Genomic DNA, 22,941 nt, shown 5'->3' with positions numbered 1-22,941 from the left:
AGGGACATTTCTAGCATTTGCAGACCATTTACATGCATCAAAACCCAATCTAACACACTACAGGAAAGGGAACACCCCAAAGAGCGGATTAGGGCCTCTTTAATTAAAGTACAATGTGATTTTTTTTTATCTGAAAGGAAGAAAGAAAGATAATTAAAAAGAATAACTCCAGCTGAAAGAAAGAGTCACGACAACGGAAACCCTGAAATGTATTTCTTTTTAATTTAATTCAAAATAAATACTACCACGGCAACGCAAGTCCACTACTGGGTTCTTGCCCTAATGTTTTGGTAAGAAAACAAACAAGCAAACGATCCAAAAAAAAAAGAAAAAAAGACTTCAGTTAATGCATCCATCATCATCATCATCATCATCATCCTTCAGCGACTTTCAAGAGGTGCCTTTTTTAACGACATACAAGGTAACACTGCCTAGAATGACAAACATAAATAAAACAAATACTATGGTACAAAAAAGAGGGGCCTGGGAGGGGGAGGGATGAGGGGATTGGAACAACCTGATGAAACCAGCACTGCAACAAAAAAGAAAAAATGTAATCCATGGTCCCACTTTTTAGTATTTTTTTGAGTTTTTAAAGAGGGTGCAGGGGACAGACATGACAGTGCAGACTCCACAGTTACAGTCCCGTCCTCTCACAGGAAGTCAGGAGTCAACGGGCTGGGAAACATCGTCCCATAACGAGTATCACCGACCCACACAAAGAAAAAGATAAATCAGCAGAAGGGTCCGAGTCTTCCACACTGTCCTTCAGTTTTCTCCTCCTTTTTTCTCTTAAATGCAGAGTCGTGGTTGTTGTTGTTTTTTCAGTCACTATTCTCATCAGCAAGCTTGAAGTACAGTCACACAGAAACACATGTTGAATGTCTGTCAAGATGCCACGATAGACCCAAAACCAGAAAAAGAAAAAGGCATTGCATATTTACATCAAGGAGTTTCGGGGTGACCTTTTCTCCGGCAGTCCTCACAGTCTTCTTACAGGAGTGTCTCACGGCTCAGATTTTCTCGTGACATGATGAGTGATTTATTGATACCATTATAGGTTTAAAAACGTGTGTGTGTGTATAAATGTTTCTCATAATACTGACAGGACACAAGGCCTGCATCTGGAAGCCACGTTTCTGTTAGTGTCCGTGTGATAAATTACATTTTCTTCACTCTGATCTATCGTCTAAAAACAGTCTCTTTGTTATCAGTGTGTGAGTATGGATGGAATGTGAGTGTGTGTGGTCAGGGTTCCTACACACTCCCAATAAAGATCCAAATTCTTCTCTCTCTCACACACACACACACACACACACACACACACACACACACACACACACACACACACACACACACACACACACACACACACACACACACACACACACACACACACACACACACACACACACACACACACAAAAAGATCTATAGAGCTTCCCTCACTGTTCGATATGTTTCACAGTCATGCGTCTCATCACTTGTACACCTGGACGCCAAGAACACCATATTCTCCGATCATCTTCAGCATTTGCAAACAGCTTTTAAAGACCCGGAAATCCCTCCCATTAAACCTCTCCCACTGAAGTGAACCTTTCTGGATGTGTGTAGGAACCCTGAAGAGTGTGTACCGAGAGCAGCAGATTATATTCAGTGGACAGTTTCCTCCAAAACAAATTCATTTTGACCTGTTTTTATTTTCCTCCTGGGAGAATTGTCAATACTAAACCAGAATGTCACATTCAGCTATCTGGATTATGGATTGATTGGCTAATTGTCGTGTAGATTGATCGTTTGTTTTCTAAAACGTTAGAAAATAGTGAAAACTGTCCATCCCAGAGCCTCAAAACCCAACATGATGTCTTATCCAGTCAGTCCAACAGCCATAGATCCACTTTAATATGATATACAACAGAGATCTCCATATTTGAGGGTCTGACTTAGTTATCACCAGTCTTCAGTTGAGGGTTTTTTAATTTGCTCTCGAACCACTACAGGGCAGGACTCTCTAGGTTTGTGCTAATTCTGCCTGGGTGTATTTCTAAACTACCATTAGATGTAGTCTACATGAAGCTGGATGTGACTTTAGTCTGCGCTAACATTTAACTGAAGCACCCTTAAGTCGTAAACGCAAACATTTTCCTTTAATTAAATGTCTGTGCAGGTATTAAAATGCTGATTAAAGTATTGCAGTATTTCTACATTTGTAAGACAACAAACTGGGTGTCTGTGGCAACATCCCCCAGAGAGTAACGTCTGATGCAAGCTGAACATTTCCTACCGCTGCAGCTTCACAATAAAAGCATTAAACTGGCAAAACTAGTTTTCTGTTGGAGTCGTCACAGGAAATGCTAATAGTCACTGACTGCTGTTTAAATCATCTCGTTGCATCCTTTTCTTCCACAATGCTGTAATGGTTTTCTGCATGAGGAACTGGCACCACCTGCTGCTCATCTCTATGAACCAAACTCATCATATAATCGCATAACGGTAGAGTCTGGGGACGGGCACTCCTGTATTTTCTACAGCAGATTTTCTATAAAATTCAGCAAAATGCATTTGCATGGAACCCTGGCTACTGTGCATCATTACATTTTCAGAAAGCTCCAGAAAGCGTCGTCTTGCAGCACCTCACAAACTCCAGCTGATTCTGAAAGACACGCCTTTAGCTGCATTGCGTAGTCTGATATGAAAACACCAAATATGCTTTTGTTTGGAGTAAACTGTCGACTTCAGTCACAGCTGTTTCCTGTGTCTGAGTGTAAATACGTGTGTGTGTGTGTGTCTGTGTGTGTGTGTGTGTGTGTTTGCTATGACAGCATAAAGTTGACCCCCATGTCCAACATACATACATTACATACATACATTAAGCCACATTTCCCTGTGTAAACACCCATTCCACTAGTCCTACAGCTACGATGAGGAAACAAAGAGCGGAGGTGAAGAAGAGGAGGAGGAGGAGGAGGAGGAGGAGGAGAAGCGGTGAGAAAGCAGAGAAGGCCTCGTTCCCCTGCCGGCTGTGGAAAGCTGGAGCGGTTAGCTGAGTTTGAACGCGGTTGTGCTCTGTGGCGCCTGAGTGAACTGTGCAGTTTCTGGCAGTTTAGTGTTTCCTGTTTTCAAAATAAAAGAACACACTTGGAAGTAAAAGCGCAAGAAAACAAAAACTCACATGGGGCTGAAAAAATACGAAAGTAGTAACACTGCAACGATGAGAGGATGATACAGAGTCGTCCGTCCTCGTCCTTCTTTTGTTTTTTTTAAGTTTATCTGCAGACAGTGATTTCATTGCCATGGGATTGGGGGAATGTGCGCTGCCATGGCAAATGCATGAGAAAGAAAATATTTTTTTGTCATTTTTTTTGAGTGAACCACGAGCCATGCACTTATTCTCAACTAAGAATAACCCCCACCCCTCCCCTCCCCTCTCATAACCCCCGGAAAAACCCGCCCGCCCTCTCCCCGAAAAACAAAACAAAACACCCTGTCGGTATGATACGAAACATCTGCACACGTAAGGCAACATTTTTGGTTTTTTGTTCCCTAAAACGGCTCTTCCAAACCAAGTGCAAAAAAGTCAAAAGAAGATTTGAAGAAAAAAAAGGGCAGAAAAAAAGAAAGATGACCCGGGTCGACAACTGAATACTGACGGAGAGAAAAAATAAATAACAAAAACATTGCCTTCTGCAGTAAATAGCGCTGAAAATGTAGGAGACTTATTTTTTTAGTGTGGGGAGACCGGCTGGAGTCTATCCCACTGTGCAAAAACCTCTTTTTAAAGTCCCTAAAAAGACTTCTCCCCGTCTGTGAGGAGGCAGAGCAGGAGAAAAAGAGGGGAGACTGGTATTTTTTTTTTCCTAAAATGGCTACGTGTTTTCCTCAAAAATGGCCACGAATGGGGACGACACCGGCCGGCTCACTCCCGCCCGCTGGCTGAGTACGAGAACTGTGGGAAATGAGGCCTCCGCTCGTTGTCCGCTGCGTCCATCCCGTCCTCGTCGTCTGCAAGAGAGACCAGAGACGAAGAGAGTCAGAGGAGGACATCTATGTGTTGGTCATGTGATCGGGGCTCAGTCCGACCGTCTATGGAGTCAATATCTTGATTGGTTTGATGTTCACACGTTCAATAACCATTATATTGAGAATGCAACATTACACATGCAGTCGTACAAACATAAACAAAGCCTGGAGGTGCATGGTACGGTGTCTGCAGAGGGACAATAGTGACTGAATGTGATAACCACATCACATCTGAGAAACGTGGTTCAGACAGACATGGACTCAAAAAACACATACTCATGATTAAGGTGATTGCCCTGCAGGTACAAATCTCCAGTTATCAAACACTTGATTTACTCATAAATACCGTAAACTACTAATCCTTGGCTCGGCTGAGATTATTAACTGGGTATGATGATACAGATTCAGGTCAGAGAGAGGTGCTTACATTTCTCCGGCGGGGTGATGGTGATGGTCTGTGCTGTGAACTCCTCGTCGAAGTAGCGTGTGTCCGTCTCTGAGCTGACCTGCGGCTGGAAAGGTGGGACCAGCTGCAACCAGACAGGAAGTAGAAGGAGACCGGAAGTAGAAGGAGACAGGCAGAAAGAGACAGAGCTGTTAAAGCTGAGTTTGGTGTTTAAGGATTCAAAAATACAAGGAATTGTTAATAATATGTTAAATTCAAAAGGCTTTATTAGCATGACATTTGACATGTGTCACCAAAGCAATCCTGATTATAAAAGACAAGAAAATAAATAAAAATAACAGAACATTTACAAGAATAAAAACAAATAAAAAAGTAATAAAATATTAAATATGAAGATTAATTGGGGGATTATTAATTATGAACTGCGCCGTTTTATTTCTGGTGCTTTCAGTGTATTTAGATTTAAGTACTCTTTAGGTTTTTAAATAAATACAAAATAATACATTTTATTTATATTTCTCTATTATAAATTCACAAAGACACCTTACATTAAATATAAGTATGCAACAAACATACACTAAAAACATGATGCAATGAAATGAAAGATAAGGTTTGTTTGGTTTAACAGACATGCTGCAAAAGAAAATACTTAGAGCATTGTTTGGACGTCCTATTGTTCTTCTACTGAGGTAAAGATGAGGTCGTTGTTTTTCTATTTTGGAGTTAATGCTTTTAACAGCCACGCTTTTTTTGAATAATGAGGTAACCCTGATCCCAGAATATCTCAGGTAGGCTGTTTGAGATAAATCACCGGTGAAGACGGGATGACGTCTCGTGCTCTCACCTTCTTGTCGTAGACGTCCTGCCAGTCGACTGCATTGAAGTAACTGTGTCGCATGATCTCCTTAGCGTCATCCGGCCCGCCGCCCAGCCTGTCAGAACACAGAGAAGAAGAAGACATCAAAACGTCGCTCCAACAAAGTCTCCATCAATGGACCCAGAATATCCACCTGCTACGCATCCCAAAATAACCGTCAGGGTGAGCGAGTTCGCTGTGAAGCCGTTTCAGAAACGCCTCCGGGACAATCAGAGAGGGAAATTAGAAGCAGCCAGATCTGTCTAACGGCACTTTACTGAACACCGATTATCACAGGGAGGATTGTTCTCTGTAACGTCGAGCTGGAGGTTTGGAATGGGGAATTAACTGGTGCATTCTGGGACATTAAACCAAATATATAGATTATTCTGTGGGTAGGAAACTGGGTCGTGAGAGGTCAATATGTTTTATTTCAGCTTAAAGTGCATTTCATTTGTACTATTATTATTATGTGTGTGTGTGTGTGTGTGTGTGTGTGTGTGTGTGTGTGTGTGAGTGTGTGTACCGTTTGTTGGGGTCCTTGATGAGCAGCCCTGACAGCAGCGACTTGGCGTCGGCCGACAGCGTCCGGGGGAACTTGATCTCCTCCATGAGGATGAGCTCGAACAGCTTCTCGTGGTCCTGGTTGTAGAACGGCAGGCGGCCGCACATCATCTCGTACGTCACCACGCCCAAACCCCACCAGTCCACCGCCCGGCCGTAGTCGTTGTCCTCCAGCACCTGAACACACATCATGGGAGGGATTTAACCAAAATGTTTTCTATAAAAAGTTAATATTGAAAGTAGAACAGGAGGCAGTGTACAATATATCTATTTGTCTTTCTGTCTAAATTAAAGTCCGTTTGAAGCATTGCACTCCAAACCCTTCATACAAGTATCCACGACCAAAAGAATGAAAGCATTCTGAAATACAGAGCTCTCCTGTTAGACATCTCACTGGACCTAATTCAGATTTTGTGGCAAGAGCTCCCAACCTTTTGAACAGTGTTGAACATTAATAACGAAAGAGGCCGTGCAGTTATTTGTGTCCTTCACTGATCTGATATCCGCTTTCAAATCCTCAGAATTGGATTCAAGATCTCCACCCTGAACCACTTTAGAAGAAGTGAAATAAGTCCCTGACATCCTGCTTCATTGTAAATAAACATTGAGCTGCCGTTAGAGGAAGACATGTGACGGTACTTCCACAAATCTGACTCCCGGTGGTTGTGGCTGAAGGACAGACAACACGCAGGATCAAGACAGACGACTCAGTTTGGGGTTTTACTTTCACATTTTCACTACACCATTTATGTCACCAAAGTCATTCACAAAAAGTTGGATTACCTATAAAAAAGTGTATAAAACAGGTAATAAAGAATAAACTACGAGTACAATTCATCTTATTTAGGGTCTGTTTTGTCTATTTAATGAAAGTTTAAAAGGCTCTGGTGTAATTACCAAATGCTATCATTATATATTATTAACAGATTGATATTTCCTTTTTTATATTTAACAGTTATAGTAAATGCTAGTATATCGCATCCTCCATTTTTCCAAAAAAGGAATTCTGGTTGTTTTTTATCTACAAAAACCGGCAAAGATTTGAAAAGAAACTCAGCAGCTTATTTTGGATTTCACGTCTTTCTCTCCAACTTTGAAGACCTTCTGCAACAATGACATAATGTGTGTGTGTGTGTGTGTGTGTGTGTGTGTGTGTGTGTGTGTGTGTGTGTGTGGCTGAGGCAAATATCTGTGAGTCATTGTGCTGTAAGTAAACCCATCATGAGTTTTACTGTGGGAAATATGTGTGACTGAGTGGCTGGTTAGCATTCAAGCGCAAAATAAATCATTTTAAATGAACTACATTTCAACGAGTTAAAAAAAACAACAACAATTAAATGATTCAAACATCAAATTAGTAAAAGTCTCCCAAGTGCGACAATACTGTTTAAATTTGGATTAAAATGTAATCTCCGACCCTCGATCTTTGTATTGAATACACTTTATTATTAATATTATTAATAATAATACAAATGAAAAACGAATCCAATCGTTTCTGTAGTTCCGTGTGAGTGTGACCTCTGACCTCAGGAGCCAGGTACTCTGGAGTCCCGCAGAAGGTCTTCATGGTGGCAGTGTCGGTGATGCCTTCTTTGCACAGGCCGAAGTCTGTGATCTTGATGTGGCCGTCTTTGTCCAACATGAGGTTTTCCAGCTGGTGAGGAGGACGACAGACAAGGAAAACATGAGCCTCCGTTTTCTACTATCAGCCGTAAACTCCAGTGTTGCATATGCTTTTATTGCAAACTGTATTTATTGATTGCAGTAAAGCAGAAACCAAAACTGAATAAAACATGTCATCCACCGAGTCTCCTCCACCCCTTCATCGCCTTCTTGTCTTTGAAGAACCAGGTGATAGACCTTAGATTCCTGCCAGGTTTACCTTCAGATCCCGATAGACGATCTTTGCAGAATGAAGGTAATCTAGAGCGGAGACGATCTCAGCGCCGTAGAAACGGGTGCGGTCCTCCGAGAAAACTCTTTCTCTTGACAAATGGAAAAACAGCTGCAGACAAACACAACAGACATGTTGTTTTTAGGGTTGATTCATCGGGTAGAAAAGTACTAATCAGCTGCAGTGATGGGGCCGTGGCAGCCCGCAGCAAACATTTGAATAATGGATTAATTATTAATGCAATCAATCAAGCAACACTGTAAGGAAATACAGTTTCAAAACAGTCATATATATATATATATATACAAATATTTATTCCTGTAACTTTTCTTATCGAGGTGCAGCTTTCTCACTCCTTCCACGCTTTTTGGTGTTTCTGTTTAATTTCCATGCATGCGTTTGCATAATTCTCCCAACAACAATCCAGGTTGCACCAAATATTAAAAACAAACAGCAAAAATGGCAAACAACCTTTGACTAAACGAGACAATAAATAAGAAATGACTAATACATTCTGAAGATGTTTTTTTTATTTAAATCAAGTACTAAATCTCCACCTCCATTAAAAACCCCGACCGCGCAGACACTCCTACATCTCTCTAAAAGAGTGAGTCCTTTCTGTTGAAGCTCTCCTCGCCGCTCTTCAATAAATCTTGAAATAACTTCCGTGTTAAAATAAGACAGAACATCAGCCGGCATCAAAAACTGGTTTCTTTTTTTAAAAGCGACTCTTTGAAGTCTCACCTCTCCTCCGTTGACGTACTCCATTACAAAGCACAGCCGATCCTTCGTCTGGAACGAGTACTTCAGAGACTGCAACACACACACATTTAAAACTCTGCTCAGCCATTTGTTCCAAACACATTTATATTTTTAAAGAACCTTTGAGGTGTGTGCTTCCTTCTTTCTGTATCAAAAAAGTCTCTGATCTGCTTCTCTTTATTTATATTCACATATTTTACAGCAGCACAGCACAGGTGCGTCTTCATGTAACGTTCTCATCGACATGCTGATACTCACAGTTAGGAATGGATGCCGAGTGTTTTTTAATACCCTACTTTCTGTGAGTGTGTGAGCAACTTCATCCTGCGACGGGAGATAAAACAGGGAAAGAAGAGGCGTGGTGATTAGTCAGGAGACAAAAGGAGACGCTTGCTTGTTTTAGTCACAAGGAGGAGGATGTAATTGTTAGGGAGGTGTGTGAACATCGGGCCCCTGCCAGTTCAAAACCAATCTGTTACTGAGCTTTCTAAATATAAATCTCTCCACTGACACAGAAGGTGATGCATTTTATATCATATCAATTCATGATGGATCTGCATGACATGTCATCTCCATCCAGTGACCGTAAACACGCTCTCCAGAAAACTACAAATCCACCAATAAAATATGTTTGTTTATTTTATTCTTTTCTTTCTTTGTAATGACTGTGAATATAGCTTAATGGAAATGGATAAAACAGATGACGAGAGTATGGATGTGTTTGTATAAAAAGTGAAATGAATAAAATAATGAAAGGACCTTTGCTATGATGACTTCCTTCTTGAGGATCTTCATGGCGTAGTAGGTGCCGCTCGCCTTCTCCCTCACCAGAATGACTTTCCCAAAAGTGCCTTTGCCCAGAAGCTTCAGATAGTCAAAGTCATTCATTGTCTGCACACACAGAAAACACAGGAGTGTGTGAGGTGCTTCTCCATCATTCAACACACTTATTACCCTTATTATGGTTTTGATAGCACACATATGCTAACACTGCTGAGACAGGGTAAGAAAAGGTTAAATGTGTTAGCATGTTCGCCTCTGTTGGAAAGCAGGAGGGGTTATTGTTCTGCTCAGGTGATCCGTCACCTTCCGTTTGTAGTGTCCGATGGAGGTGTCCATCTCCTCCTCGTTGACGTTCTCGATGGCCGAGGTGGGGCTGCACAGGATGCCCTCCTCCTCCTGCTTGGCCAGAGACTCTGCAACCATCTGGATGGCCTCGGCCCACTCGTCCCTGTAGGACAGCGACAGGTTACACTACCAGGCAACACTCACTTTTTAAAATGTTTCTATCGCTTTACCTGTGGCTTCAGCTTTAGACTGACCATGAGTCTTTGGAAAAGTTGAAAGGCCTTTTGTCTGATATTTATATTATGAATCATGCACTGTCCTCTGCAGATTTTGCACACTTCTTTTAAAACACGAGTAATTTGCATTATTATTATTATTTCACACACCGACTCTGACAGAGAGCCTGTGCTGCTCCTGTGAAACGTTAGAGGATGTTGTTAGCAGAGTCCTGTGACAGGTAACCAGTCATAATGTATATGACCCACACCCCTGTTTCCTGTCTTTCTTCTCCCTGTGCTGGGACACAAACTGGTTCAGGACTGAGAACCACAGATTTCATTTGTCCCTAAAGCCACGCCTTTTCAAATGTTCAACATGCAAGTTCCCTTTCCTGGTAATTGACAGTCTGGAGAGTAATCCAGAGGTAGCAGCTCCTCAAGACAATTAAAAACATGTGTTTCTGGAGCTTCTGGACGACATAACCTCTGCACATTTAATACTGGGAACATTGGTAAAACAAATCCTGTGCAAAACGTTTCTGCAGAAAGCAAAAAGTGGTCATTTGGATTTGTATCTTTTATTTACCTCTACTCACTGTTTATTGTTATGCACCAAACAACACTTGTCAAATGTCTTGTGTGTGTACATTTATACGGCAATAAACCCGTCTCTGATTATAATTTCTTTAAATTCTGAAACTTTAATTGAATTTCGGGTAAGAATTATGGGAAATATTGACCTGCATCTCTTGAAATATTGGCAATCACATGTGGTCTTAGTTCTAGAGGAGGAGGAGGAGGAGGAGGCTCACCTCTCATCAGGAGTGTCGACGTGGAAAGTCCTCTCGATGACCGTGGTCCACTGCAGGCAGCGGATGATGAAGGTGTTGGGCTTGGGTCGCTCCGTCTTCATCAGCTGGCATTCTGGGTGTCACAGAGAGATGGAGGTTCTTAGAAATGTGTTTGTTTGTTTCATGGTATGAAATATGTTCCCTGTTTAGTGTGGGTCTCTTACTTGCTACAGAGAAGTTGTTGAGGGGGTATGCCAGGTCAGAGTCCTGCGGTTTGTCCTTGTAGCCGATGAAAGATCCGTCTGACTTCAGCAGGAAGTAACGCGGTCGCCAGTTCTTGATGTACTCGCCTGCAGGAGAGGAGTCACCAACCGGTTACATACCCTGGTCTGGACTTCTTCTTACACCCTCTGTCTAAAGCCCAGAGCTCAGTCTGCCCTAATTGGTTAGATGGCCAGCACTGTTGTGATTGGTCAACTACTTAGAGATGTCCCGCCCCTTAGCATTTCACGTACAATGTGCTGGCGCGCTAGTCAATCTCTTTTTTATACATTTATACATATCTAATGTTGGTATCAGCCTGATAATGATACGGAAGCGTCATATCCCTGCATTATTCAGTCTCATATCATTTAAGCTGTTTTCGGTGTTGTGGGGAGGGGGGGAATAAATAGTATTTATTTATGCAAAAATGTTTTTAAAAGTTGTTGTCAGACTCTTCAATTTGGAGAATACCTACCGTTTTTATTACATCATCATATAAAGTGAATTATTTTCAGTTTAGCAAGGGTGTCAGCATTCAGGCAGTAGAAAGTGCAAGATGGGGAAAAGCTAAGAACCTTTTTGGAGTCGAGGGGTGTGATCCCCTGTCATGGTCTCCAGTTTTTATGATCTTGTTGTGGTTCTGCGCTCCGACTTTTACCTGCACCTCTCTGGGTTTTATCCCCATTAATGATGCTGCTATGACACCTGAATTTTCCTCACCTTACTTTAAGGTGTACCTTATCTTATTTGGATAAAAGAAAGTGTAAAATAACAGTCCTGCCTCTCTTAATGACCTCTCACATTGAGTCATTTCCTTTTTGTACACAGATTTAATTGGTTCCTCCATATGTCCGTCCCAATATCCTGTGGGGCAGGAAGCACTTAGCATTAAAGCAAATGCTGTTTCATAAAGTCTTTCAATTCTCCAAACACCTTCCTTTGCTACCGGTTGTTCATCAACAGAATCCTCTATTCATGAACACATTGAATTCTGTACAACTAAGGCTCCAAATATAGAAATAATGGCACCAAGGAACTATAATGTCTTTTCTGTGTTTCTCAAATATTCAGTTTCTACGGCCCACTTTCCAAAGCGTCCTGAACTGCGTGTGAACTCTTGAGTTTTGCTCTCAAACAGCCTGGAGAGGCAGCTCGGGGCAGTTTTTCTCTGAGAGGGCCGTTTGGCCTGAATTATAAGAGCACACAGAGGTGCAATAAACAATTGGGGGACTTGTGTGGGCCGGAGAGGAAGGAACCAGAGCGTTAGGTCATCCTCTGTAAGCTCATAGTGCCACAGAGAAACTTCCCCCTGCCTGCCAGCCAGACAAACACACCTCCAGCTCACACACACACACACACACACACACACACACACACACACACACACACACACACACACACACACACACACACACACACACACACACACACACACACACACACACACACACACACACACACACACACACACACACACACACACACACACACACACACACACACACACACAGAAATCACTGTGGGAAATAACACGGCAGCCAAGTGCAGCTCAGACTAGGCTGCAGCTCTGCAAAGCCCTGCGCGCCGTCTGGCAGGTACACAGCCATTGTTAGGACTTGCTGTTCTCCAAACCGGGCACACTAAGCTGCGAGAACACAGCTGATCTGATGGCGTTCCTCAGAGACCCTGACAGGGAATTCACCTGAACACACTGGTCTCATGTTGTAGCACGGACCAGTTAAACAAAGCTTTAAGAGAACAGTCACACACTACTTTGTCACCTCACTTACTAAACGCAGGATTTAGTAGTGACAACATCTAGATGGTGTATGGCAGGTTGGATTTAATCGCATGAACTAAATTGTGTGTTTACTGATTTACATTGAGCCAATTAAAGGTGCGATAGAAAGAGTCAGGAGCATTACCAAGCTGTTTCTCTCCCTCCCAGTTCTCACAAGATAAGAGTGAAAACTGTTTGGTTGTTTATTGACTGAAAGTTGCAGAAGAACAGATTCAGCCAGTCCTCTGTTGCTTTCATTTCTGTGTAAACAAACTACTCAAAAACAACAGCTACGTACATGTGTGCTCCAATTTCACACCACATAATAATTGAATCCTTCTTTAAAAAGAGGCCCTATTGTGCTTTGAATCGCCTCCATAAGACTCCTTTGATAACTTAAAGTACATAGTGACATCACTATGTAACACTTGTACTTCAATTGATCAGCGCTCCAACACATTGTACGTGATAGGCTAAGCGGCAGGACATCTCTAAGTGGTTGATCAATCACATTAGAGCGGGCCAGCTAACCAATCAGAGCAGACTGGGCTCTGGTTTCAGACAGAGGGTGAAAAGAGGAGCTGCAGCACAGACAGTATGAGAAACATAAAGAGCTTTTTGAACATTAAAGCATGGAGACATTAGAGACACTAAATACTGATATGAACCTGATCATGAGCATGATAGTGCCCCTTTAAATATGAAGTATGTTTATGTTGATACAAGGAACTAGAAAAGGAAAGAAAGAGAGCAGCAGCCATCTGAGGCCGAACGTGTTTCATTTCCCTGAATGAGAAAAACCTTAAACCACGGCAGAGAGACGGATACATAAATTCAATCAAACCAACAACAACACAGACAGCCACAAGGAGTAGAACACATCCGCCATGTTTCAATCCAAGTGTCAGGTTTGCAATAAATCAGCTTCCTCTGTGAGAAGACTACAGAAAGGAGAAGCGACATCTTAGTGTTGTTGTTCCCGTTCTGTCAGATAATGTCAGCTGTGGTAACACCTTTATCTGAGGGGAGACGTAAAGGAAACATTTTGGAGCCAGGCTGTCAAATCCTGCTCAATACCACTAAACAGGGCTGCTGTGATGGTCTGTACATTACAGTCAAAGCCTGTTCTTTAAGAGGAATAAACGTATGTGATAGTCTGGCTTAATATAGATTAAACTGACTTAACTTGACTATGATGACTAATAAGAGAATGGCATTTTTTTCCCACATTTCCTGTCATTTTAGTGAGTTATTGATTAAATGAATACAAATACTGTAGGCTGCAACACTTGTTTGATCAGTCCTGGCGAGCAGATTTACTAGTCTACTATATTTTTCTGCGTTTCCTGCCTAGTGACTCTGGGATGCCCTCCATAAGCTCTCCACCAGCACACAGTGTTCTTTCAAATCCTATTGTAACAACCAAGCATATCATTTATAATTCATTTCATGCACAGATGTATGGACAGATATCAGACTTTCATGGGTGGCTTGAAATATTTTGTTTACAATATAATTCAAAATGTCCTGTTGTTGCTTTTTTTAGATCCAAAGATCGGTGATGATGTCTTACAGCTGTCTACAGAACTTGTAATCAAACCCCTTCTGGACTCTCCAAAGGGCTTGGACACATCAGCCTCTTTACTGAAACCCTTCAGTGAACTGTACAGAGTTAAACTAACTCAGGAAGGTAAATTAAAGCTGGGACCTTTGACAGTAAACATTAGAGAAACTCTGAATACGAAGAAATGTGCTGTGCCAGGCGGTTCAGCCACCACTCCTGCTGCATCACTTATTCAATGATAAGGTATGTTACATCAATATTTAATACAAACATTCAGAAAAGCCCAAAAGAAAGGAGCTATTCTATACTTTTCTGACTGTCAACAAAAGAAATATAAAGCCCAAACCACATGATGGGTTGCCTTGACTCTTATCATGTGGAAATGCTCTAACCGGACAGATTAAGGACGTAGATCTTTGAAAAACACATGTAGTTTATATTTGAAAAGTCTAATTCATTTCCCCTCAAAAAGCTGGACATCTAAGAGTTTAACCATAACAAAAAGAGGAAGAAAACATTCCCAGTTTGGGATAAATAGAGTATTTGGTCAATCAGAGTATATTATAACTTTTCTGTATATTTGATATCGTGTACTTGTATATACTCGTCTTTCTACCATTGGTATGTATATGTTACATTTTTATTAATACCACCTCTAACAAAGCGATTTCCCTGATTTGGGATCAATAAAGTTAATCTAATCTTATCTAATTCAAAATAAAATGTTGATTATTTACATTTTTTTATGATTGAACTTCATTTAGAATCAATATCTCAGGAAATGTTGAAAAAGTGAAATCAGTCAAATATAAAAAACCCATCTCTGGAGGAAAACATGACTCACCTCTTTTCTGGACCCAGCCTTCCTTGACGACGTTCAGGTCGCTCATGGTGGCTTCTCCTCGTCACCAGTCCTCCCACTTCTCCCAGTGTGCTGACGGTGAAGGGAGGGCTGTAGGGGGGGTGGGGGTGGGGGGGTGGCGGGACAGCTGAAGCTCAGTCAGCCTTCAGTCTGACCGCCGCTTGACCTCCGACCTCCAATCTACCTGCGCCCTCTCTCACCTGACCTCAGATCTGCTGACTGGTCTCCCACAGATCTGAACAGTGTATTTCACTCTTTATTTTCCCCAAAATCACTTTCTCTTTCCTCCTCTCGCCCCGCCAACCCAACTTCCTCTTGTTTTTTCTTCAGGTTTCTTCCTCCCTCTTAGTATCCCTCAGCTCTTCTTTATCGTTTTTTTTTCTCCCCTATTTCTCTCCCTCCCTTTTGCCTCTCTAACTCTGTTTCTCCCTTGTTCTCTTAAACTTCTCCTTTTTGCTTTTCTTCTTCTTCTGTGTTCAGGCGCTCCTGCGGTGAGTCAGCCTGGAAGGAAACGGAGGCAGAGAAAGGAGAGGGCAGAAAACCAAACAGAGCAGGTTAGTGGATGGTTTCCTTCGCACAGCAAATACAGCAGGACGCCACTTATTGTTCTGAGCCTTAAAACACACTTCCTGTCTCCTCACATCCTTGTGTCCTTCCTTCATTGCCTCCTCACACCTCACCAACTTCTTTTTGTCCTCCTTAATAATTCCTTCTTTCCATCAGTCGTTACCTAACATCTACCCTCCTCTTATCCCTCATTCTTTCTTATCCCCTTCCTCATTTCCTTGTCTCCTCACATCTTCTCCTCCTATCCCCATTACTTTCTTCCCCTTCTCTTTCTCACAATCGGTCCTTTCTTATCTACTTCTGCACAATCTTTTTACCTCATCTTCTCAATCCTTCATCAGATTTTGTAAACTTCCCTAATTATTTTCTTCTCTAACTGCCTCCGTCACATGCCCCTACTTTCCTTCCCTTACCCCCTTCTCTCTCCTTTAAATTTGCTTGCCTCCTTACATCATACACTACCTCACATCCTGCCCTCCCCTTCATTAGTTTTATTCCTGTCTCCTTCTCTCCCTCAACCTTTTATTTATTCCTCTTCTCTTCCCTTAAATCTTCCATGGGACCCCTTTTTCTTTACTTAGCTCCTTCGTTTCCTACCTTTATAACTAGCTACTTTCTCCCCCTCTTGCTCCTTCAATATATACTTGTGCCTCCTCTTTTACGTCCTTATACCCTTCCTCAGTCATTGGTCAATCCACATCAATCTTCTTCCTGCTCTTGTTTCCTCTTCTCTCCAACTTCTTCTCCCTAACGTTGTATACCGCCTCCTTCCCTCCCCTCCTTATTTTTGACCCTCCTTTAGATCCTTCTCTTCTTCCAAATCATCCATCCATCATTTCCTTGGCTGCATTTCTCCTACCTCACCCTCTCCTCTTCCCCTCCATTCCTCCCTTACTCCTTCTCTCCCTGTGCCGGCAGTTATTCAAAAGGTTAGTAAAACCAATTACACAATTTGAAAATGTCACTTTAGTCTTTGGGAAGTTATGATAGGTGTGTCTGATCCCTTTTTTGGCATTTTCTAGACCAATCAATCAATCAATTGAGAAATTGAGCGTATATGTTTCTCTCTGCTCGGCACTTTTGACATTTAACACAAGGACAAAGACTAAATAAAAACAGCTGATATAAATTCAGCCCTACCCTCCTCCTTTCTTTGTCCGTCACCCTCAGTCTACCTGTCTGTGAACTGACCAACAGAGGAACAGAAATGATAAGGAGTTGGGGAGTGTTGGAGATGTCTGCCTTCTCTGAAACATAACTCAACTACAAAGCTCTCGAACTTTCGACTCCAAAAGAATATTTTTAAAACTCAACAGCAATATAATTTACCAAAAGCATGACCCGGTTTATTCAACACAACCCAAAGAACTTTATGTGAGCAGTTCCACGTAGGAACTACTTTCCTTCCACTAAACTAAACCAGGCAGCCGTATCACTGCGCAGAAGCAAGCGAGCATCTCCTCAGGGATAAGAGGCTCATGACAGCGTGAGATGTAAACATTAATGGCGTCCTCCTCGGCTGAGCCGTAACATTATCTACGCCACTCAGAGCCAAAACAATCTAGAAGACGATTGATAAATAGCCCTACAAATTAGATGCATATCTTGATTTTCAGCCCCTCTGCGAGCACTAATAGAGCTGATGCATAGTGCGAACATCTTTCAAAAAGCTTTCCTGTTCAGGTCTCACCACAAACAATGATTCATACATGATTGTTGTGTATTATCTCACACTACAACTGTAACTGCTGCTCACGCCCTAGGGTTCACACTGTAGCTTTATGTTAGCATATTCATTACCGTCCATACTTTGTATATGCAGCATATCCATGTCCGCTCTTTTATTATATTCATTATTTATCACACCACTTGTCACATGTACATTACTCTGCACTTCTGGTTAGATGCTAAGCTGCATTTCGCTGTCTCAGAACCTGTCCTCTATGCAATCAACAAAGTTTCATCTGATCTCATGACAAGAATGCCCATAATGTTACCCATAATGACAGAACCTCTAGGTCCCAATCCTACTAGTATTTTTACAAGGAATTTAATAATGGAGCATGATTTTTTTAAAGAAATGATGAGTCGATTTTCCCTCGAGACTAAAGCCATTCCTGCACAATTGAGGGCATTATGGGTAAAGACTGTGAATCATAATGTGACATCTCACCACCAACGTTAGGAGTAAAAAGCTAGAGATGTTATAGAGAGCAAACTGGTCATGTTTGCTGAATGCACAGAGCAGACCTCATCAATGTGGAGATACAAGGCTGAAAAACAAATGCAAGCCCTCCAATAACAACGAAAAACAAATTCTGACCCTGGAGTTTGATCTTATCGCTAAATGGCCTGTATCATGTTACCTATCATGGGATAACCTTTATGTCCCACAGCTGGTATTTTAGAAAGCATTTGAAAATAAAATATGATCGTATCTTTCACATGGACTTTCCACCATAGCATTTCATTATCTCGTTGAAATTAGCATATTTATTGCATTATGGGTAATAATAATCACATGGCCTATAAAGATTTTAAACAACAATTTATCATTTCTGCAGGCGGACTGGTTATGTTCCTGCAACACACAGCACACACACCATCAACGGGAAGGCAGACGGCTGAAAACAAATGAAAGCTTTCAAAAGACAACAACAACAACAACAACAACAATGGCTGACTGGAGCGTGACTGTGCACTCATCTTGTCACAGAATTGACCATGTAATGTTACACATGGTGAAATAATCTTTAGGTCCTACTTCTGGTAAATAAAAGACAATCACCGATAAAAATGTGTTTCTCTCATAGTCTCACTGACCTTTACTTCCATAGCATTTCATCATCTTTACATAACTTGTATTACCGTTAAAACTGTACACATTGTGGGTAAGAATGTTATTCCTCATAATGATTGTGAATCTAGACAGTCCATGATCCTTCACTGCACAGCGCACACACCATCAATGGGAAGACAAGGGGCTGGAAACAAGTGCGAGGCCTCCGGTGACAACAACAACAATGGCTGACAAGAGCATGACTATGTAGTCTTCCTATCCCAGAAATGACTATATCATGTTACCCGTGATTAAATAACCTTTAGATATTAATCCTGCATATTAATACTATATATATATCATTTACATATGTGGGTAACAATCATATTCTCTGTAATGATGCGAATCTAGACTGTCCATGTTCCTGCAACACGCGCACACACCATCACTGGTAAGATAGAAAGATGCAAAACGGATACGAGCCCTCCAACGACAACAAAAGATGGTTGACAGGAGCATTGCAATGGTGAAATAACATTTAGGTAAGACTCCTTCAATTAAAAAAAATATTTAATGTCGGAGTCAAACTGGCCCTGTCCCTCCATAGCATTCACTACTATTACCATGACATTTTAATATCCTTTTCTTTCCTTTAATTCACAGAGCACAGGCCATCAATATGATGATCCAAGGCTGGAAACAAATAGATCCTCCAAAACCAACAAAAATAAAATGGTTGACAAAAGCAAAGCATATCATGTTGTGAAATAACCTTTATGTGGTATTTAGATAGATACTTTATTCATCCCAAATTGGGAAAATACTTTGTCCCAGCAGCAGTGTTGTCAAGCACTACACAAGTTCAAGATATTTAAAAGATACAATAAGATAAAAATATAATAAAAAATAAACATCAGCAGCAAATATTTACAAACTCACAATAAAAAGGGACATATTTCACCAGAGGTAACAACGATATTATCTTTAACGACTGTGAGACATAATTAAGGTAAATTAGCCATGTTCCTTCAATGCACAGCGCACACACCATCAATGGGAAGATCAAGGCTGGAAACAAATGAGAGCCCTCCGATGACAACAAAAACAATGGCTGACAGGAGCAGTCGTTGTATATTTCAGAAGCCGGTTCACAGCTGCGGCCCTCGGTTACACCAAACCAAACCCCCGCCACTAACCCCCAAACACTGTCTCCAATTTATCCACCATGATTTCGGTTCCTGCACCGCACCACAAACAAACAAATACTGAAACAACAGCTTTTGTTTCAAGGGCGTGTGGTGTCATTATCTCGTTACATAACAACATCCGTTTGGCGTGCTCTGTTTTATATCAATGGGCGAATAAATGTCTGGTTGGCTGCAACGTTCAAACCGAGGAGTCGTTGTTTTAAGCGGGATAAAATAGTCCCGGTGTGATACGGCAGGGTCGGGGGGAGATGGTTGTGTGAGACAGGCTGGCCTGTGATGGCTCGGCTGGAGAGGATGCGAACTAGCCAGGGATGCTAGCGGGGAGGAGGTGGTGGAGGAGGGGCAATGCTAATGCTAATGTTAGCCAGCTGGAACATGGATGTATAAAGAGAGGTGGATACAGCGTTGGAGGCGGAACCCTGTTCATTCCAATGAGAGTCGCTCAGTGGCGAATGAAGCAGAAAATAGACGGAGCAAAAGTACCCGTATGTGGGTCCATAGCGCATGCGCAGTGTAGCTTAAATTCAAATTCAGTTCAACTCGTCATTTTTGTTATTTCGATTCACAGTATTATTACATGTTTATTCTTATTTTATATCATTTTGTATTATTACATGTTTATTCTTATTATCCCATGTGTACTATCTGAATTTCCCTATGGGGCTCAATAAAGGTCCATCTTATCTTATATACTAGCCTATGTATATATTTCTGCCACTGTAGTAGTCTGTGTTTCTGTTGATGCAGTATATTGGTCTTTTATAGAACATTTAATTATGCAGAATATAAAAAGGGAAACATAACTCTGGATTCAGCTTTTAAAACATTTTACAAATGTATAGACACATAATGACTCAATTAAAGGCTATAAATGTGTTTGTACTGGGTAGTTGATTTAGTTAATATATATAAATATATATAGGCTGAGTCCTACATTTCATGGTATTTAATTGTATTGTTTTATTGTATTTTATCTTTTTTTTTTTTTAAATACTGTTCTTGTATATTTAACTATGTTGTAATCTATGTTTGTTAATCTGTAAAGACCACTGAGACAAACAGCCGTCTCTTTCCAATGACTTCCCAATGATCCCATCCAGTATTACTACTGGCAACAAAATATATAATTCTAAGGTAGTCCATTCCAACAGGAATCTGTATTTTTTAAATTATTTATATGTCCTATATATATTATGTTGCATTGTTGGAGGATTTTGGGACGTAAGATTTATTTGCCATATCTACACCGTAGCTACTGTGCATATGACAATAAAGCCTTTGAATCTTTGAATGCAAGTCAATGGAGAAAAGTCCATTTGGGCCCAATAACGCCACAGACTGACACGGAAGTTGTAGTACCACCATTTGACCACTACCAAAAATGTGCTTCACCGTCCAGCGCACTTCCTGGGGGTTTGGTTGGGCTGGAAGGCTCGTTAGCTTGTTAGCATGTCTGGCTACCTGACAGCCGTTGGTATAAACCGTTGGTGTATCTGTGGTTATTATGTTCATGTGTTTGTGATGAAAACCCTTTAGATGCTGTGGTTTTGAAGCGGATGAGAGACTGGGGATGAGGGGGGATTAAAGAGGGATAACGGGGAGGTTGGGGGTGTCGTTCATCACGGAGATGGGCCGAGGCCAGACGGTACCGTTATACCCTCCCCTCCCCTCCTGCAGCAGCAGCATCCCGGCGCCGCATCCCTCCTCACACTGGCGGATGACGAAGCTAACAGCAGCTAGCCTAGCATGCTAACCTCCGCTCCGAGCTCGACACAAACCCACTCACCCCGGTGCAACCACACAAACCCCAACCCCCCAACACGTTATATCACCTTATAATAATGATAATAATAATCTCACCTGGTAGTCGAAGAATGACAAGGATGCCCCCCCTCCTCCGCCTCTTCCTCCCCCTCCTCCTCCTCTATGGGCACTGGAGCATCCAACAGCGGGGAGAACAGGAGGAGGACAGCGATGCATCCATAGCCGCTGACACCGTGGAAAGCTGAAGAAATAGGAGGGGTTTTTTTGTGTGCGTGTGTGTCCCACAGACAGACGAGAGACTGCGGTGGCAGGCAGACAGACACACGGACAGACAGACAGCAGACCCGCTCCTGCTCCCTCCGCAGCTCCGCCAGGAAACCTCGCTGCTCTCCGGCACGTCACGTTCAGCCAGATCTGACTGGGAGGACTCCTGCTGCCTTCATGGGCCCGACGGAAATGTGGACGTCGAGGTGGCACATGACTCAACCCAACTGGAAAAAAATGTGTTTAAGATTTAAAAGATTCAAAGGTGTAATCAACGGAGGAGGGTTAGGGCCACATGAGAAACAAATGGGATGGGACCAAAAGTTTCAAAAAAAAATTGAACTCTGATCAAGCCTCAGAATTTGGAAAAAAGAAAAAGTCAGAATTCTGAAAATTTTGGAGAACAAAAACATCATTAAACTTCAGAAAGCAAAAACTAAATAATTCTGGCTTCTTCTCAGAATTGTGACGTTTTACTTAGGATTTGTCTTTTTTTCTAACAACCTTATCCTCAGAACTCAAAATGTTCTTTTCCTTTTGGTCACATCCCAAATCTTCCTACCCAAATCCTCTTCTGTAGAAATCACAGTTAGAATAAATAATCCAATCTTTTAATAATACCACAGTGTAGAAAAACACTCAACTATAAGTAAAAATCCTGCATTCAAAATATTACTCAAGTAAAAGTACAGAAGTATTTGGATCAAAATACGTTGACAGTACTCCTTGTGCAGATTGGCCCTTTTCAAAATATCATGTATTATATTGCTGGATTATAAATGATATGTGAAAAATAAGGAGATCCTATCCTAATCCATTATAATAACTGTTATAATTAATTTCATTTAATATTTGTATGAATTATATGAACTCACAAAGTAGCCACTGACTAATCTTGTGAAATAAATGTAGTGTACTGAAAGGTACAGTATTTTCTCCAAAATATCATGCATTAGAAATACTCTAAGTACAAATACCTTAAAAATGTACTTAATGTTAAAGAATTAAAGCCAGATTAAATCCTGTTTTCAAAATCATACAAGAGGTATCAGTTTGTATAAGATCAAAGTCCTAAGAGTCAGTGATTTATGATTTAGGGTTAATATTGATGCTGCATTGATCTGTATTTTGCATTTGCACATCATGTCTTTATAACATCAATTGTTCTTATTTATTTATTTCCTTTCTATATTTGTGTCAATCATTTACATGTTTATGGTGTCCTATATATGTCATGTAACAATCCAACAAAACACAAAGATTGAATGTGAAAATCTACTTTTCTGTAAGCATGACTCTGATTTCACTGC

General features: G+C 41.3%; 1 protein-coding gene and 1 long non-coding RNA gene across 3 annotated transcripts; one reads left to right on the top strand and one right to left on the bottom strand.

The window, feature by feature from the left end:
• Window positions 1-200: 200 nt before the first annotated feature.
• akt3b (v-akt murine thymoma viral oncogene homolog 3b) lies at window positions 201-21,780 on the bottom strand. 2 transcript variants are annotated; one of them, XM_063884425.1, is made up of 14 exons: window positions 21,464-21,780; window positions 15,032-15,550; window positions 10,804-10,929; window positions 10,601-10,712; window positions 9,589-9,733; window positions 9,262-9,393; window positions 8,761-8,826; window positions 8,485-8,553; window positions 7,729-7,851; window positions 7,372-7,500; window positions 5,809-6,023; window positions 5,271-5,358; window positions 4,448-4,550; window positions 201-4,002 (listed from the first exon to the last, which is right to left on the bottom strand). In XM_063884425.1, exons 2-14 carry the CDS (start codon window positions 15,075-15,077, stop codon window positions 3,917-3,919), a joined length of 1,440 nt encoding a protein of 479 aa, XP_063740495.1. In that variant the 5' UTR covers window positions 15,078-15,550; window positions 21,464-21,780; the 3' UTR covers window positions 201-3,916. The 2 variants fall into 2 exon arrangements, with proteins under 2 accessions (XP_063740495.1, XP_063740496.1); XM_063884426.1 differs by lacking the exon at window positions 21,464-21,780 and adding an exon at window positions 19,444-19,629.
• LOC134865041 (uncharacterized) lies at window positions 13,418-18,305 on the top strand. Its single transcript, XR_010165891.1, has 4 exons — window positions 13,418-13,531; window positions 14,170-14,430; window positions 15,530-15,603; window positions 18,181-18,305. It is a non-coding gene; the product is annotated as an uncharacterized LOC134865041 (long non-coding RNA).
• Window positions 21,781-22,941: the final 1,161 nt, after the last annotated feature.

Source organism: Eleginops maclovinus, chromosome 5 (assembly GCF_036324505.1).
Source record: "Eleginops maclovinus isolate JMC-PN-2008 ecotype Puerto Natales chromosome 5, JC_Emac_rtc_rv5, whole genome shotgun sequence".
Taxonomy (NCBI): Eukaryota; Metazoa; Chordata; class Actinopteri; order Perciformes; family Eleginopidae; genus Eleginops; species Eleginops maclovinus.
The sequence above is the reverse complement of the archived record's forward strand: the minus strand, read 5'-3'. Positions and strand labels throughout refer to the sequence as shown.

Bases quoted from the DNA above. Each gene is read 5' to 3' on its own strand.
- akt3b (XM_063884425.1), bottom strand. From the start codon at position 15,077: ATGAGCGACCTGAACGTCGTCAAGGAAGGCTGGGTCCAGAAAAGAG. The intron at 9,394-9,588 runs GTGACGGATCAC...CTGTGTGTGCAG, and splicing joins TCGGACACTACAAACGGAAG to ACAATGAATGACTTTGACTA. The intron at 8,827-9,261 runs GTCCTTTCATTA...CTCCCGTCGCAG, and splicing joins AGGAAGTCATCATAGCAAAG to GATGAAGTTGCTCACACACT.